General features: G+C 40.8%; 3 protein-coding genes across 3 annotated transcripts; all 3 read right to left on the bottom strand.

Annotated features, from left to right (window-relative positions):
- Positions 1-2090: 2090 nt before the first annotated feature.
- On the bottom strand, positions 2091-4632 carry LOC143363452 (E3 SUMO-protein ligase ZBED1-like). Its single transcript, XM_076804030.1, has 6 exons — positions 4601-4632; positions 2865-4532; positions 2691-2743; positions 2553-2618; positions 2308-2422; positions 2091-2118 (listed from the first exon to the last, which is right to left on the bottom strand). The coding sequence occupies exons 1-6, from the start codon at positions 4630-4632 to the stop codon at positions 2091-2093; spliced, it is 1962 nt and encodes a 653-aa protein (XP_076660145.1).
- A 4066-nt stretch (positions 4633-8698) lies between these two features.
- LOC143363451 (uncharacterized) lies at positions 8699-10387 on the bottom strand. Its single transcript, XM_076804029.1, has 2 exons — positions 10238-10387; positions 8699-10003 (listed from the first exon to the last, which is right to left on the bottom strand). Exons 1-2 carry the CDS (start codon positions 10385-10387, stop codon positions 8699-8701), a joined length of 1455 nt encoding a protein of 484 aa, XP_076660144.1.
- Positions 10388-10516: 129 nt separating this feature from the next.
- LOC143363450 (uncharacterized) lies at positions 10517-11152 on the bottom strand. The gene has a single exon (XM_076804027.1). It carries the CDS (start codon positions 11150-11152, stop codon positions 10517-10519), a length of 636 nt encoding a protein of 211 aa, XP_076660142.1.
- Between the last annotated feature and the right edge of the window lie 4048 nt (positions 11153-15200).

Genomic DNA, 15200 nt, shown 5'->3' with positions numbered 1-15200 from the left:
AGATGAGCTATTTGTTTACAGAACGACTCGTGATCTGTCCCGACGTACGGGGCAATAAATTCCTCAATGGCGACGCGCTGAATACCGCGTAACGGTAATCCGTACCGAGTTCTCGCAACACGTAAACACGCAATGTACGCCGTGTTACGACGCACGCAGTTCGCTCGCTTTGCCTCTACACCTGGTTCCTTTTTATAAACGATTCTAACGATTTGAATGTGTATCGCGCCTCACGATATGCGAATTCGTGACCTGTCTAACCAACCGTGCACTCGGCCGCGAATGCGTACGAGTAGTCCGGTTGGAGACACACACTAAAAACCCCTGGCACTCCACGCGACCGAGGAGTTTACTCTTCAGCACGATACGTGGCCTCCGAGCAATCTCCGTATCGGTAGCGGCAGAATGACAAGAATTGTGCACAGTCCGCTCGCTCTAATCCGACCCGTGTGCCTGACGCAGTGACGGTTGAACGACTCGTTTCGACCTCGTAACCGATCGAAGGCGAACCCGTCAGACCACCCAAGTATTTGTCCGAATTCTCGTACAAATAGCCCAAGTGGAGACACACACTAAAAACCCCTGGCACTCCACGCAACTAAGAAGTTTACTCTTCAGCACGATGCGTGGCCTCCGAGCAATCTCCGTGTAAGCAGCGGCAGAATGACAAGGATTGTGCAAGGTTCGGTCGTATCGAATCGACCCGAAGGGAAATTATGAGTTCGTTCGCACAATCCGTATGCGTACGACGCACTGCACGATTGTGGACTTGTCAGACCGTCCATACACTCGTCCGAATGCTCGTACGAGTGGTCTGGATGGAGACGCACACCAAGCCGTAGGTCACGCCACGCTACCAAGGATTACGCTCTTCAGCACGATACGTGGCCTCCGAACGTGTTCCTGATTGATAGCGGCAGAATGATCACGACCATGCAAATCCTACCGAAGCAGTGATGGGCATTTCGAACAAGAACCCCGAAAGTTACGATGACGAAGTGTCCACTCGGTACCACGATTACGACGAAAGATTTACGAATTTTAAATAACCCGTGATAATTACACAGAACACAAACTGCGTCTTAATGCTCGGCAATGCCACAGCGCAGTTTGCACCTGTGACTCCTCGGTTTGAGGCGCGTACGTGTCGAGGATAGAACAGTCGGTTTGCCTGTTCTATCGGGTCGGTTTGACCCCTCGATCGCGTACCGTGTTTCGCCGACGGGACACTTCGCGAGACGCGTGCGGCTAGAACCGCTTCCAGATGTAGAGTGATCTATCTGCGGCACGCATCGACCTCCTTCGATCGGTATCGAGTGGGGATCGATGCGTGCGCATTACGACAAGTGTCGCGATATCTCGCGGTCCTTTTCTCCGTCCGAACTCGCGGGTTACGTCACGGAGCGTTATGGTGGGGTCGACATCGACGTTCGATCTATGGGGTGTATCAATATGTAACCTGTACGGTTACAATAGAAATGTGTTTCTATATTCATTATGTAAATACTTGTACATTCTTTAAATAATTATTTTAACAATGAAATATTGAAATAATTCACATAATGTATGTAGAAGCAAAATTTGAAAATTTATTCATTTTAACCATTATTTTGACAATAAATAATTGAAATAACAATTCAAATAATGAATATAGAAACAAATTGTAACAATTTATTTATTTAAACAATTATTTCATCAGTGAACTATCGAAATGATAATTCAAATAATAAATATATTATCTTAACAATAAATTATTGAAATAATTCAGATGGTGAATATAGAAACAAATTATGAAAATTTATTCCTTTTATCCGTTAACTGGAAACGAATCGAAGGTTCGAAGTTTCGAAGTGTCGAAGTCTTGGAAGTGCAAAAAATTTCCGTCTTCGAAATGTATGAAGATTTATTTATTTATTTATAGACGGGTAGAAGTCCTTTTTACATAAGGGTTTACATAAAAGAAAGAAGACTATACATAAAATAACAAAAAAACGGGTGATGCACAAAAACTCACGGTACAAAGGGTATGGTGATTTCCGGTAATCCCGCGTAATTGACTTTTAAATGTTTGTAAAGACCCACTAAAAAAATCAATACGATTGTAGAGAGTGTTTGAGACTGCAATAAAAAATGCGATTTATCGGATTAATTAATCCACATTTATATCTGGATTTAAGTGTTTGAAAACCTACTCTGGATCTCAATATACTTCAGGTATTAAGATGAAGTTGTAACTTACGAGTTTCATAGCATGTCACCATTTTTGATAAATAAAAATATTAACACGTTAAGCGCCATGTCAGTCACCGGTGACTGAGACTGAACTTTCCGTTTGGATTGTTCGTAATTAAATGAAATTTAAGAAATTGCATTCTATTAGTAAATTTCGGGATCATATTATGAATGTACTTGAAAAGTAATACTTTGGAAACAAAATCTCAATGAATTTTATTAAATTATGTGAAATCGGATATCGCGGGTTAAACGGAAAGAACGGCAAGACAGGCTAAACAATTTTACAGAATTTTGACAGAATATAAACACAAACATACAGTTATAAAAAATATATTTATTGTACAAATAAATTTTAAACAAGATTTCATGAAGACAAAGTAACACTGGAAAAAACAAAACAGATAGTAACAATTAACGATATCTCAGTCATACACATTGCATACATACATACATACATGCATACATGCATATACGTACAACATTCGTCGCACTGGTCACACCGCTCATGCTACATACATTGATTATATTATTTACACTTTTACGTACTACGACTAACAAAATTAAATAAAACTATTAATGTATTGTATTATTCTTACTTTCTGATTTTTGCAATTTTTTTATAATATTACAAGTAAGTTTTATTTTGGTGGAGGAATGTATTCGTTGTCACATTTTCGTTAGCTAAACAATTTCTGCTCGGTGTAACTATGTTTCCTGCTGCAGAGAAAACTCGTTCTGAAGCCACCGAGGTAGCAGGGATGCATAAGTATTTTTTGGCCAATTGTGCAATAATTGGCATTTTTTGTTCATGCGATTTCCACCATTCAAATGGGTCCATGTTCGCGTCTATCTCTGGCTCCGCAAGGTACAACATGTATTGTTGACTGGATGATGTGTTCTGCCTACCGCCGGCTCGCATGAAAATAAAATCCAGAGCTCTAGTTCTGTTTTTTTCAGCTTCATCAGTTTCTCCAATATTCAGAGAATATTCTGTTGTTTCGCGTTCAATGCTTTCTCTTATTTTAATTTTTGCTGTTCCGGTTTCTGAAAGAAGCTGCTTGAATCTAGGATCCAGAAAGGAAGCTTTACTTGCGGCTGGAACTAGAACTGTACTTTCCAAGTACCATTCTAAAGAAAACCGCGTTGACAGTTGCGTGGTCAATTCATTTATGATTACAATGATGTTGTCTTCTTCATTGTACTTATCTTTTGCAGGAATCAAATGATTGCTAATGATGGCTCGCACAATTGGTTGAACCATTGAAAGAATTCCTCCTGACAAAATTGTTGTAGCAACTTCGAGAGGCTTCAAAAGTTGTATCAGTATTTCCAAGACTTTCCACTCACTTTCCAGCATCTCTAAATTTTGTGCCTGTTTCTGGTTTGTAATATTTCTATCGGCGAGTACATTTGTAATCGCGCTGCGATTTTCCACCAGTCTCTCGGACATTTGTAACTCCGTATTCCACCGCGTTCGAACACTTTGGATTAATTTTAATTTTGGCAAGTTTAATTGCTCCTGCTTCATTTCCAAACTTTTCGAAGCCAACACCGAGTGTCGAAAATGTGCCACAATTTTGCTTGCTTTCGCAAGGACGTGAGACACATCTCCTTCTTTCAACGCACTTTGTATTGCCAAATGTATTTTATGAGCAGCGCAAGTTACATCAAACTCGACGTTAGGCAAACGATTTACAGCAGATACAATGTTGCTTGCACTGTCATTCGTTATGGCGACTATTTTATCTTGTATGCCAAATTGAATAGCCACATTTTGCAAGCAATCTGCCAAGTTTTCTGCTGTATGGCGTTCTTCTAGTTCCTCTATACAAATAGTCATAATATGCGGCTTCCATTGATCGTCTATAATGTGGGCATTAACATTTATATATCCTTCCTGAGATCTCGAGGTCCAGCAATCTGTATCAAGGGCAACAAAAGACACTTGTGCTAATTGATTTTCCATTTTGTTTCGTACTGCATCCTCCATAATACGTAAACGACGAAGTATGGTTTGGTTGCATGGACACGTGTAATTGGGTTCTAATTTTTTCATAAACTCTTGAAACCCAGAGCTAGATACAAAATTGTATGGTAGTCTATTAACTGCTATTAATTTTGCTGTAGCTTGTGTAATGGTTTCAGCACGTTCTTTGTTAATGAACCCGGATTTTGAACGAGTTATTGATGGACGAGCCCGCTTAGCGGGTAACATATCCATATCCAGTACACTGTCTTCTTGAGTCGAACATCCTGACAGCGAATCTGTTAAAATGTACGATTCATCTTCAGCTGATCTGTAATAATACAATACATATATTCATCTGTTAAATATAAACAACTTTTCTATTCTCTGTATACATACATATAGATAGATATGTTGAAAGATAGATACATAGATAGATATTTTAAAAGTAATAATAATAAAAACATGATAAAATATTTGAGTATTACGTTGTAGCTTCTATGCGTTGACGTTTTCTGCTACTAGAACAGTCTATGGAATGAACCCTCTTCAAATGATCGATCAGCGTTGTAGTAGATCCATGTGTCTGAAGCTCTCTATCGGAGATTTCACATACTGCAGATTTTCCATCTGAAGACTTCTTACAATGTATCCACACCCAGCTTTTCATTATGTAATGTTTGCCTATGGTTACATAAAATTAAAAATGTATTAGAAAGGTATGACAGAAAAATAAATAAACAGTAATAAAGTAATGACCACATACATTTAGTTACAGTATATGATTACACTGTCCAACAAATTTCAGCTTTTTTATGTTTCTCAATTACTGTTGGACGGTTCTTGTAGTTTTTCGCGCTGATTCGGAATCTGCCCTTACTTTTCCTCCTACACGCAGTTTTTGAGAAACATGATTTTGAAAACAACTATTTTTCAACTTTAAACAAATATTGTAATGTTATTATAAAAGATATTGAATTGTTCTTTGCAGCAAAAGATTCTGTACACTTTCCCGAATACAGTGATACCTCTTTTGCACCATTTTTTAAGGATATTTTTGAATTTATAAAAAATAATTTAGTAAGTTTTTCTTTTGTATTCAGTGTTCTTTATTTAACATTTCCACAATAAGCAATATTAAATAGATTTTTATATTAAATTATTTTTTGTTACAAAAGACCTTTTTAGTACGAAATATACTATGAGCAAGAGACTACATTAAAAAAATTCATCAAATAATTTATAAATCAGCCTGGCATAATTGCGCGCTTTTAGCCACAGCATCGCCGTTACGCCGCGCCGCGCCTTATCCCGACGAACGACCGCGCTAGTGGAACTGCACCAGTGGCGGCAACGCATGTCGGGCGTAGATATTTTGCTTTTTGGTTCGGTAAAAACGTTGATGTTGCAAACTTCAAAGGGGGTTTCCCAAGATAAAAATCCGCTCTATCGCGTGATATAGTTCAATTTTACGCTGGTCCCTTATCTTTTGAGATAAATTCAAAAATATCCTTAAAAAATGGTGGAAAAGTGGTATCACTGTATTCGGGAAAATCTACAGAATCTTTTGCTGCAAAGAACAATTCAATATCTTTTATAATATCATTGCAATATTTGATTAAAGTTGAAAAATAGGTTTTTTTTTTCAAACTCATGTTTCTCAAAAACTGCGTGTAGGAGGAAAAGTAAAGGCAGATTCGGAATCAGCGCGAAAAACTCTACAAGAACCACCCAACAGAAATTGAGAAACAAATTTGGTGTTCGACAGTGTTATTATAATATAGATGAGTACTGTTATTTTATTAGATCATCCCACGCGAAGATTTTTTTTTGGCGTAAAATTTCGGATTTTATTCAAATTCAAATATGTTGAAGTCTTTGTCTTTAGTGACCTATGAACGAATTCGAATAAAATTCGAAAAGTTACGCCAAAAAGTGTGCGTTTCCGCGTAGAATAACACTATTAAAAATGTTTGAAAAAATATATATATATTAGGGTGGACCTTAGTTGCTCTTGTGCAAAATTTTTTTTTTAATTCATTTGATGCGACCCTTGCAATCTGTTCTACTCGGTAAAAAACTAATTCCCTCCAAATTTCAAGTCGATCGGACAAAGGGAAGACGTGTCGCAACGAGTTTGTTTATGCAAAAAATTTTAATTTTGCGAAAAATGAAAAAGTACACATTTTTCAATCCCACTGGTCATTAAACACTATTTTAATGTAATATTCTTATTATATCAAAGCAAAAATTAAATTGTTTAATGAATTTGTTTAAGCAAAATATTTAATATTTATTTTTTAAATATAAAATTTGATCTCACATTAATATAAGGAAAAGTGGAAAAAGACAGTTAAATACTTATAATTGAATATTTTGTTTATAGGCCTAATTATAATAAGAGTATAAATAATTTTAAAAAATCTGTACTTAATGTTGTTTTATCAATTTTTGGGTATTTTTCCCTATAATCGGTTACAATTTGTAATATGAATTGTTTTTCTTCTTCGTTTTTGCATAACGTTAAATTATAATCTTTCATTAATTTTACTGCTCTTTCTGCAACGTCATTCACAACTTCTAATTTTGTTATAATACCTATCGCTTCGATATAATTATTATTAGTTTCTCATAGTGCTGGATCAATTAAAAGAAAATCTGAATTTATATTGAACCGTTTGAAAAAATTATTTGATTCAGATGATACGAAATGTTGTATTTCCAAATTCGCAAGATTTTTAATTTCTATAGTCGTTGTCATGTATCTCTTATAATTATTATTATTGTTTACATTTTGTAGTGCTTGCACCATCGATCTTTTTGTTTCTACTGAAACTTTTTTATCAAAAAACGATAGCGCCGCATTCTCCGGTGACAAGTACCATAAATGGTTCACAATTTTTTTTAATGCCACATCGCTTATTTCTTCGTTAACATTTTTGTAATGAATTATATTTTTGATGAATTCTAGATCTACACGTGGCGCCATAGCAGCTATTGGGGTCAAAATCCACGGCTCAATATAAATGTTAATTAGAAATACACATGTATCTCTACTGCTACTATACTCTTCCTGGTTGAGAGGAAATTCGTTTCGAAAAATAAATATTTTTAAAGTGTATATTATTTTAGCCATCCACATCGCATGGTGAAATGCGCCAGGCATTTTGAATGAAATGCCACCCAAAGGAATCCCCCCAAGAAAAATTATTGCTAATTCTAAAAGTTCTTTGTAGTCATCTCTTGGGTGACTCATTTTTGTGTAATTTTTAAAAATTTCGATTTTTTTTGTATATCATTAATATGTTTCAGAACGTAATCGTCGTGCGTTCCCGGGATGTAATTATTTTTATTAATTTCAGGCCAACTATTTTGAAATTTTTTAAAAAGTTGAATATTCGGGCCTGTTGGCGACCGTTTGGCGCGCTCATAGCTCTACTCCGTAATGTAATAAACCAAAATATTGACAATAGGGTTGAAACTTTCAAGTAAAATTTCTTATTATACAACCAAAAGATGATATTTTTATGTTATAACAGTAACTCTTATCATTAAAACATAAAATTTGAGTTGCATCTAAAATTAAAGGGAAATTACTGAAATTTTCAAACTTCAAACCGATTGCGACACCCTTTCCTGTTGTCCAATTGAGTTCTTCTTCTGCAGAACTTATTTTTTTGGATCTGGAACAGATCTAGGGGGTCGCATAAAAAAAATCAGATGGTCGAAAAATAAGGTCCACCCTAGTGCTACATATAGCACAATTTGAATCAAACATAAGCATAATGGATCGACAAAGAGGGGAAAGGGTTGCAGGAGTGTCAGCACCAAAGTTTACTCACCAGATTCAACAAGTACACATTGGTGACAGTCCTCATCCGTCTGTGGATGGTGAGTACAGTCGGGATAGGTTACGGGTATTAAAGGTGTACCGCTCGTGGTTTGACTAGACTTTATTCTGAGAGGGACGATACACCCGCGTAGCCCGCGTGTCCGCTCTCGACGAATTCTCTTACAGAACTAAACTTACGAACTAACCATTCGCTCGCTAACGCATCCTCACAACAATCCCTCTTTCTTCATTCTCACGGTCTGCATTCGCTCTTAACTAAACTAAACACACTCAGCCTACGCGACACTCGACCCAGTCATCTAAACATCCACTCGACGCTATCGCGCAGCACGCAACCCGATATTCATTCGTACAAACATACTTTCTTAAAACTAAACACATGGCGGAGACGTGGCGCCAGCTTGTCGCCGCCACACGTCTGTTGCATGCCAGCGTGATTAGAACAGACGAATTTCCGACCATCGATAGTAGAAATATCGTTGCGTATAATAGAATGATGAATGTTTTCATAAGGTGGCTGGGTCTCGGGTATATGGGTAACGTGACATTTACAAACGACTGATCTTCTTCCAGATTATCGAGGTACGCGATGGATGGTACTGCGTTGCCAGACACATTGTAATCGAAGAACGTCATCCTGATTGCTATCCGTTATAGTATATTTCAAGATATGGTGCGGCAGATAGTCCAAATGTTACAGTATTCAGTTCATAAGTTTTAATGGAACCTGTAGTATCGCGCCAGAGAATACGCTGGAATCTCCTGTCTTCCGGACGTACAAGGAACTGTCGGTACATCTTTTCAATATCTCCCGTCAGTACGTATCTGTTGGTAAATAATTGAGACGGGACCACGAGCTCGTAGTAATACAAAATAAAGAATATATTTAATACTGGTGATACATTGGTAAAACGCGTGCGATACAAAGCGCGGGCAAACTTCTTCTGACTTTTGTCGGGTTCTCCCGCCAGGGGGCTTATTGGATGTGTGAACAGAAACTTCCATTGTTGCCAACAGTATCGATGAATGCGGAATCTTAGTAAAATGTAGAGTAGATCGTCCTGAATTTTTGGACCGGTGTGGAGAGCGTGATTTAAAGATATTCCTGAATTAGTCGTGGCAGAACCGTCGAAGACGACGCGGAGTTTGGTTGTGTCACTGGTGACTTTAACCACCCCGTGATGTGGTAGGTAATACCCCTCAGGTGACTGTTGTTCCTGTGGCAGTTCGCTCATATGTCCGAGGTCCAGGTATTCTTTGATCACCGCATGATACTCTTGCTTGAGTGCGGGTTCTCGCTGGAGTTTTCGCTCCAATGAATTCAGTCTTTTTATTGCCTGTACCTTGGAGTCTCCGAGACGCGACAGTTTCTCGTTGAATGGTAAAGCCACGACGTATCTGCCGTCAGGATTCCGAATTGTGTGTTTTTGGAAATGGCTTTCGCAAACTACGTCAGATTCAGACAGATGCTGTCTTTGTGGGCCTTCTTCAACCTCCCAGAAACGGGTGAGGTCGAATTCTAACGCCGTGGTCGCGTGGCCAAGTGTGCTATGAGCGGGAGAAGCGACTGGCGCGCTCCCCTCGATCACCCAACCGAGTTGCGATTTTTGTAGGTAGAGATCGGACTCGTCTAAGCGTGACAAGACAATTTGGTCGACGCATAAGATTGAGAGGGCTGTTCCGGAACCCAGCAGTAAATCGATCGGTGCCGGTCGATGAAATTCCGGATCTGCAAGGTGCAGATTCGGCGGAATTTTTATTGTTCCACGATCTACCTCTTGATCGGGTACGAAAGGCGCGATGTCGTTCACAATGAGGAACGTAAGCGAGCGTTGATAATTACTCACACGCGAAGCTATAGTAGCCTTCAGTGCGTGGGTTGCTACCGTGGTCATAGCGTTCAGAGAACCAATGGGAACCGAGCATTGCATCCGCGGGAGGTTGATTTTCTGAGCAAGGCGTTCAGAAATTAGGTTGATCGATGCTCAAGTGTCGATTAATGCTCGACAATTTATCGGGCGGTTTCTTTTATTGAAAATCTGGACTTGTGCCGTAACTAAAATTTCATTTGTGATTGCGTTTATGGTAAACGCTCGATGGTAGCCCGTTTCGTTTGGTTCTCTGTGGTTTAGCCGTCATTGTGTTTTGGATTGAGCGTTCGTTATTCCGCTTGTTGACGCTACCTGCTCGAAGTGATGCAGCAACGTGTGGTGTCGTAGCCGACATATTCGGCACGAACCTCGATCGCACTCTTGCGCGCTATGCCCTGGTTGTAGGCAGTTCGTGCATAATTTTGCCCTTTCAACGGCGGACTTGCGGTTTTCGGGCGTCATTCCGCAGAATTTTTCGCAACCCCATGTGCTGTGATTCCCGTTGCAGATCGGGCACTCCTTCGATTGTGAAGTTAGATTCAAGTTCCAATTCGTCGCGTTCCTTGATTTGTTATCAACGGTCTGACTTGTTTAATTTGTTAAAAAAGTGTGAGCTCTAGCGGGTGATCTTGTTGACTGCGGATAGCTTGTAAAATTCGCTCTAGGCACCGCGGAGGCACTCGATGGTCCAGTTCGTGCGCAACTTGCGCGTTTCTCGAGGAAGTCTAAGAGATCCGTGTACGACGGCATGTTTTTGTCTTTGAGTGTAAGTTCCCAAAGCCATGCAGTGTCGCTGCTAACTTTTGATAATATCATAGATACTAAGAAGCCGTTACACATTGTGAAATCTTCTCCTAGATTTTTCAAGGCTCGTAGATGTTGGTTGACCGAGTCAACGAGATCGTCTAAAACCTCTGGGGTGTCCTTCACTAACCTCGGATAATCTCGAATTGCGTCGCAGTGTTTTAATACTATTCTTCGCGGACAATCGTACTTCTTTTTGAGCAGTTCTATTGCATCGTAATAATTCGCGTCTGTCGTGTTTAACGCGGAGATGCACTTCAACGCCTTTCCGTGTAAGGTTGAACGGAGGTAGTGCAGTTTTTGTAACGGAGTCAGATTTTCGTTAGAGTCAATTGTTGAGGTGAATGTGTCGAAATATGCCACCCAATCTTCAATATTTCCGTCGAACGATGGTAATCGCATTTCTAGTAACTTGATTGCCATCGGAGCCGTTATCGTTGTCGCGACTGATTCGACTGTTCCGCGACGCTGGGGCAAAGTTGGTTGCGCTTTTTCGATTAACTTGTAACAGACCTGGCCGCGCCAGGCCTGTTCCTAGCCGTGCTCACCCCGAACGCGAACCGCCCCGAACACGACCGACGGATACCGAGATCCGCCGGTACCCGCGAACGCCCCCCGCGATCCCCGCACCGTCGAACCGATCTTGGCGGGAACCGGAACCCGCCATGATGCGATACCGTCCTGCCGGGTGCGTGACGCCACCGGAAAAACCGCCCGCGAACCGCACCGCACCGGACCCCTCGCCTAGCAAGACGAGAGAGACGAGCCGGAAAACGGCCTCTTTGGATTCCCGACTCCGCCGCGATTAGACCGTTCTTGTGGATAGCTAGCTGCCGATACCGACCGCACCGATCCGACAACCGAACCGTTCGACGCGAACACCGGAGACCGAGAAAACCGATACGAGCCGCGCGAGTATTTTGCGAGGAATTGTCGAGCAGTTTCGCCGTGTCTTCGCGATACGCGAAAACCCGTACACGCCGCCGCGTGCAAGACCGCCTGGAGGTGCCGACCCGAACGCTGAGCGATCGAGGGCCAGAACCCGAGTCGCGACCGCCGTAAACCGAGACGTGAACGTCGGGACAGTGAGCGATACCCGCAAAACACGTGCCGTTATTCTCCTGTTCCCGACCGCCCGTATCCCGCCGTAACCCTCGCGTTATCCCGCCGCGAACCTTGGCACGGCGAGCCAAATCCGGCCCCGAGGAACCGTTGTACGAGCTCCGCAGGGAAACGGACTCGTTACAACTTTTTGCTGGCAGAACTGCAATGTTTGTAATCGCAAGACACGGTACATTGAATTTGTCACGCAGTCGCTCAGTTCATCTCCTGACGTTGTCCATTACTGTATTAGTCGTCGTTTAAATAACCCTGAGCTGCCACTCTGGGCGCACATATTACAATATTCATATATGTACAGAGTTATGCAATGTATAAAAAATAATTGAGAACAGAACAGAGTTCCAAAATCAGTGTCAGTTCACGAGAGATCACGGCATTTCTGTCCCGAAATTTTGATTCGTTTGTGCAGCGACTAAAGCCGAGATCCTGCAATTTGGGTCGGGAAATCCTGGCCGTCTCTGGCCGCCTGTTGCTCGCGCAGCGTTAACTTTGTAGCGGTCATCGGCACGTACAATAAAACAGTTGACGTGCAAATAGTCGGGTCGGTTTGATGAGGCGAGCGACAGCGAAGCTATTTTTGATAAAGCAGTTTCCAACGCGTGCAATTACAATGTTTTAGACAATGCGCGTCTCGTCCTTCAGAATCTTTCGTTTCCGGCCTCAATAGCAAATGTGGGTATCATAAACACCCGAGTTTCTGAAGGGTCGCTCCGACCGAGGTCCGAGGGCCCACAGCTGGCCGCGGTATGTGCCTCACGGGCCCGAAGAAAAACCCGCTATTATCACAAAACCTCCACGGTCACGCTTAGCATTCCCGAAAAAGTGCGCCTCGAGCGCAAGGAACAATAGGGGTAATCAGGCCCAAGGAAGATACCTGATTGGATAGCGTTTTTTTTGGATGTCCTTTTTGGACAGCAAATCTTTCCACACAGGACACGCCCTGCAGAGTTTTCCCCAGAACGATTGCGGAAAACGCAGGGTCAGAAACTCCTGAGATGCACCGAGATACAGGTCTCCATTAGTAAAATAAAGTACCTCGAATCCGATAACTTGTCTCGAATCATCTAAAGAGCACGCGAACCACAAGTCCCTTCAAGTTTAACCCTTTGAGTGTTCCCAAATATTAATATATAATATTTGTTTAAAAAGTGCGTGCATTAACACTAGAACTAGATGCCGTGTCAAAATGACGGATTTAAAGTTTTTTAATCTACGAGCGCTGACGAGACTGTGAAAACGCATGCTTGGAAGATCGTTTAATAAATAACTTTTTCTATATAGATTGCGGCGCATAACTATAGCACCACTAACATTTTTAATATTTTCGACCTGTAAGAAAATAATTCGGAAAAGCCAATAATATGGTATGACAGAGGAGTATAAATAATGGATTCTAGTTGATATTGATTGAAGTTGTATACATATAGATGTGCCATTTTGGTGGAGGCACACTTATGGTGTGGGGTGCATTCTCCAGCAGTGGCAAGTTCAGTTTAGCTTTTTCAACTGCACGAATGAATATTGCGGAGTATATTGGAATACTTCAAAATCATTTAATGCCGTTTATTCGTGCAAACGGTCATGATTCATGGACTTATCGATAAGACAATGCTCCAATTCACAAAAGTCGACAAACTACAGCATGGTTTGAAACGTTTGATATCAATGTATTGAAATGGCCTGCATGCTTCCCAAATCAAAATCCAATCCAAAATCTGTGGGGTATCATGGTACGGCATGTTTATAAAAATAATCAACAATTTTCAAACATTTTGGAGCTAAAAACGGCTGTTGTTGAAGCGTGGAATGATATTACTGAAGAAACTTTGAAAAAACTAGTTAACAGTATGAACAATCATGTTTTCGAGTTAATACATAAAAAAGGAGGGTGGACATATTGTTACTGACGACTGACGAAAAGAGTCGTATTTTCTGAGAGCATGTGGCTGGTGCACACCGCGACAGAGATTTATGTAAAAGACTCTAGAAAACCGAGCGTACCTGTGTCGCGCGAAAGAATTTGCTCTTTCCGTGGGCGGTGTTTTATTTCCCGATAAACTGTTTGTCTGTGATCCCCGTGGCTGGAAAAATTGTGGCAGTAGAACTAACCAAAGGGAAAATACCTCTCCTCGCCTGTGACAAAATATGGAAAATATAAAACAGATACTGTTGCTTAACATTTCTTCGTAAAAATGGATTCATATTATTTATTAATTGTATAATCGATGCAACAAAGCGATGAGGTAGAAATTGCAGCGGGCAGAAATAAATTAAATCAGCATACGGAAGGAATGTAACGATTTCCGATATTTCGCCGCCGATTAAATGACTAGTGGTCGAGCCGTGACTCCTGAAACTTATTACTCCGGCGCAACAGCGAAGAGAAGCGAGGGTGGGGTCGACACGAGCGTGAATTCTACCAAATACCTGAAATTTAAAAGTTTTTTATATCGTCCTATCGAGAGCATCGAATTTAAAAAATTATATATTGAAAGATTATTCATCCCAGGGTAAACGAACAATGATTAACAAGGCTGAGAATTTTATAAATTCGTGTTAAAAATGAATGCCTCAAACGCAAAACAGTATAGAAGCATTTAGAAAATCTACAAATGATTTAAAAGGGAAATAAATTTTGTGTTTGTATTTTCCAATGAACGCAGGCAATATTGACATCGCAATAAAGTTCGCAATCTAGTGATTGATCTTTTACCCGGGCGATTCGATGACTCTTCCCTTTAAACGTGAAATATGCTGCATTTTTCGATTCCAATAACTGCAGATTACGTCCGGTCAACGTGTAAATAAATCATTCACACGACTATACACGAAATGCAATGCAATCAATGCGTCACTTCAAACGCGATTTTTATTTTATTTCCATAATAGTGAATTCCATGGATATTTGCGGGAGAATTGAGTTTTAATATTGATTGTTACATTCGCAAATTCATGCTTAACGGCGAATCAAGTCAGGTATCAAAAACACAGTGCTGCTCGCGATCGCAGACGCGAGGATGAACGGAAATTTGAATTTTTCGCGCCCGAGGGATTAATCGAGAACAACTCCGATTCAGCGGAAGACGGAAACGCGTCGAGTAGAGTTGCTGGGAATAAAATTGACAGCAATGATGAAAAAACGGAGAACATTGCCGATAATGCCGAAGAGGAGCTAGGAATTCGGTTCGGCGTGCTGCCAACCGCAGGTCGTCGTCGTTCTTGTAACTTTTATCAAATTCTTCGGCGCTTATCGTTCACGACAGCTACGCGAGCGGTAATGCAACATTTTGTGACAAAAATCTAGTGAATTGCCGAGGCAAGCGAAAAGCTCTCGGAGAAAAAAGGGGGC

This window comes from Halictus rubicundus, unplaced genomic scaffold, assembly GCF_050948215.1.
Source record: "Halictus rubicundus isolate RS-2024b unplaced genomic scaffold, iyHalRubi1_principal scaffold0047, whole genome shotgun sequence".
In the NCBI taxonomy this organism is placed as follows: domain Eukaryota; kingdom Metazoa; phylum Arthropoda; class Insecta; order Hymenoptera; family Halictidae; genus Halictus; species Halictus rubicundus.
This window is presented reverse-complemented; position numbering and strand designations above follow the sequence as displayed.

Excerpts from the sequence above, each read along its gene's own strand:
- LOC143363450 (XM_076804027.1), bottom strand. The coding sequence starts at position 11,152 with ATGGCAATCAAGTTACTAGAAATGCGATTACCATCGTTCGACGGAAAT.
- LOC143363451 (XM_076804029.1), bottom strand. The coding sequence starts at position 10,387 with ATGACGCCCGAAAACCGCAAGTCCGCCGTTGAAAGGGCAAAATTATGC. Across the intron at positions 10,004-10,237 it reads TGCTGCATCACTTCGAGCAG|AAAATCAACCTCCCGCGGAT; the intron begins GTAGCGTCAACA and ends CGCCTTGCTCAG.
- LOC143363452 (XM_076804030.1), bottom strand. The coding sequence starts at position 4,632 with ATGTATCTATCTTTCAACATATCTATCTATAT. Across the intron at positions 4,533-4,600 it reads TTCAACATATCTATCTATAT|ATCAGCTGAAGATGAATCGT; the intron begins GTATGTATACAG and ends GTATTATTACAG. Across the intron at positions 2,744-2,864 it reads CACCAAAATAAAACTTACTT|CATGAGCGGTGTGACCAGTG; the intron begins GTAATATTATAA and ends CAATGTATGTAG.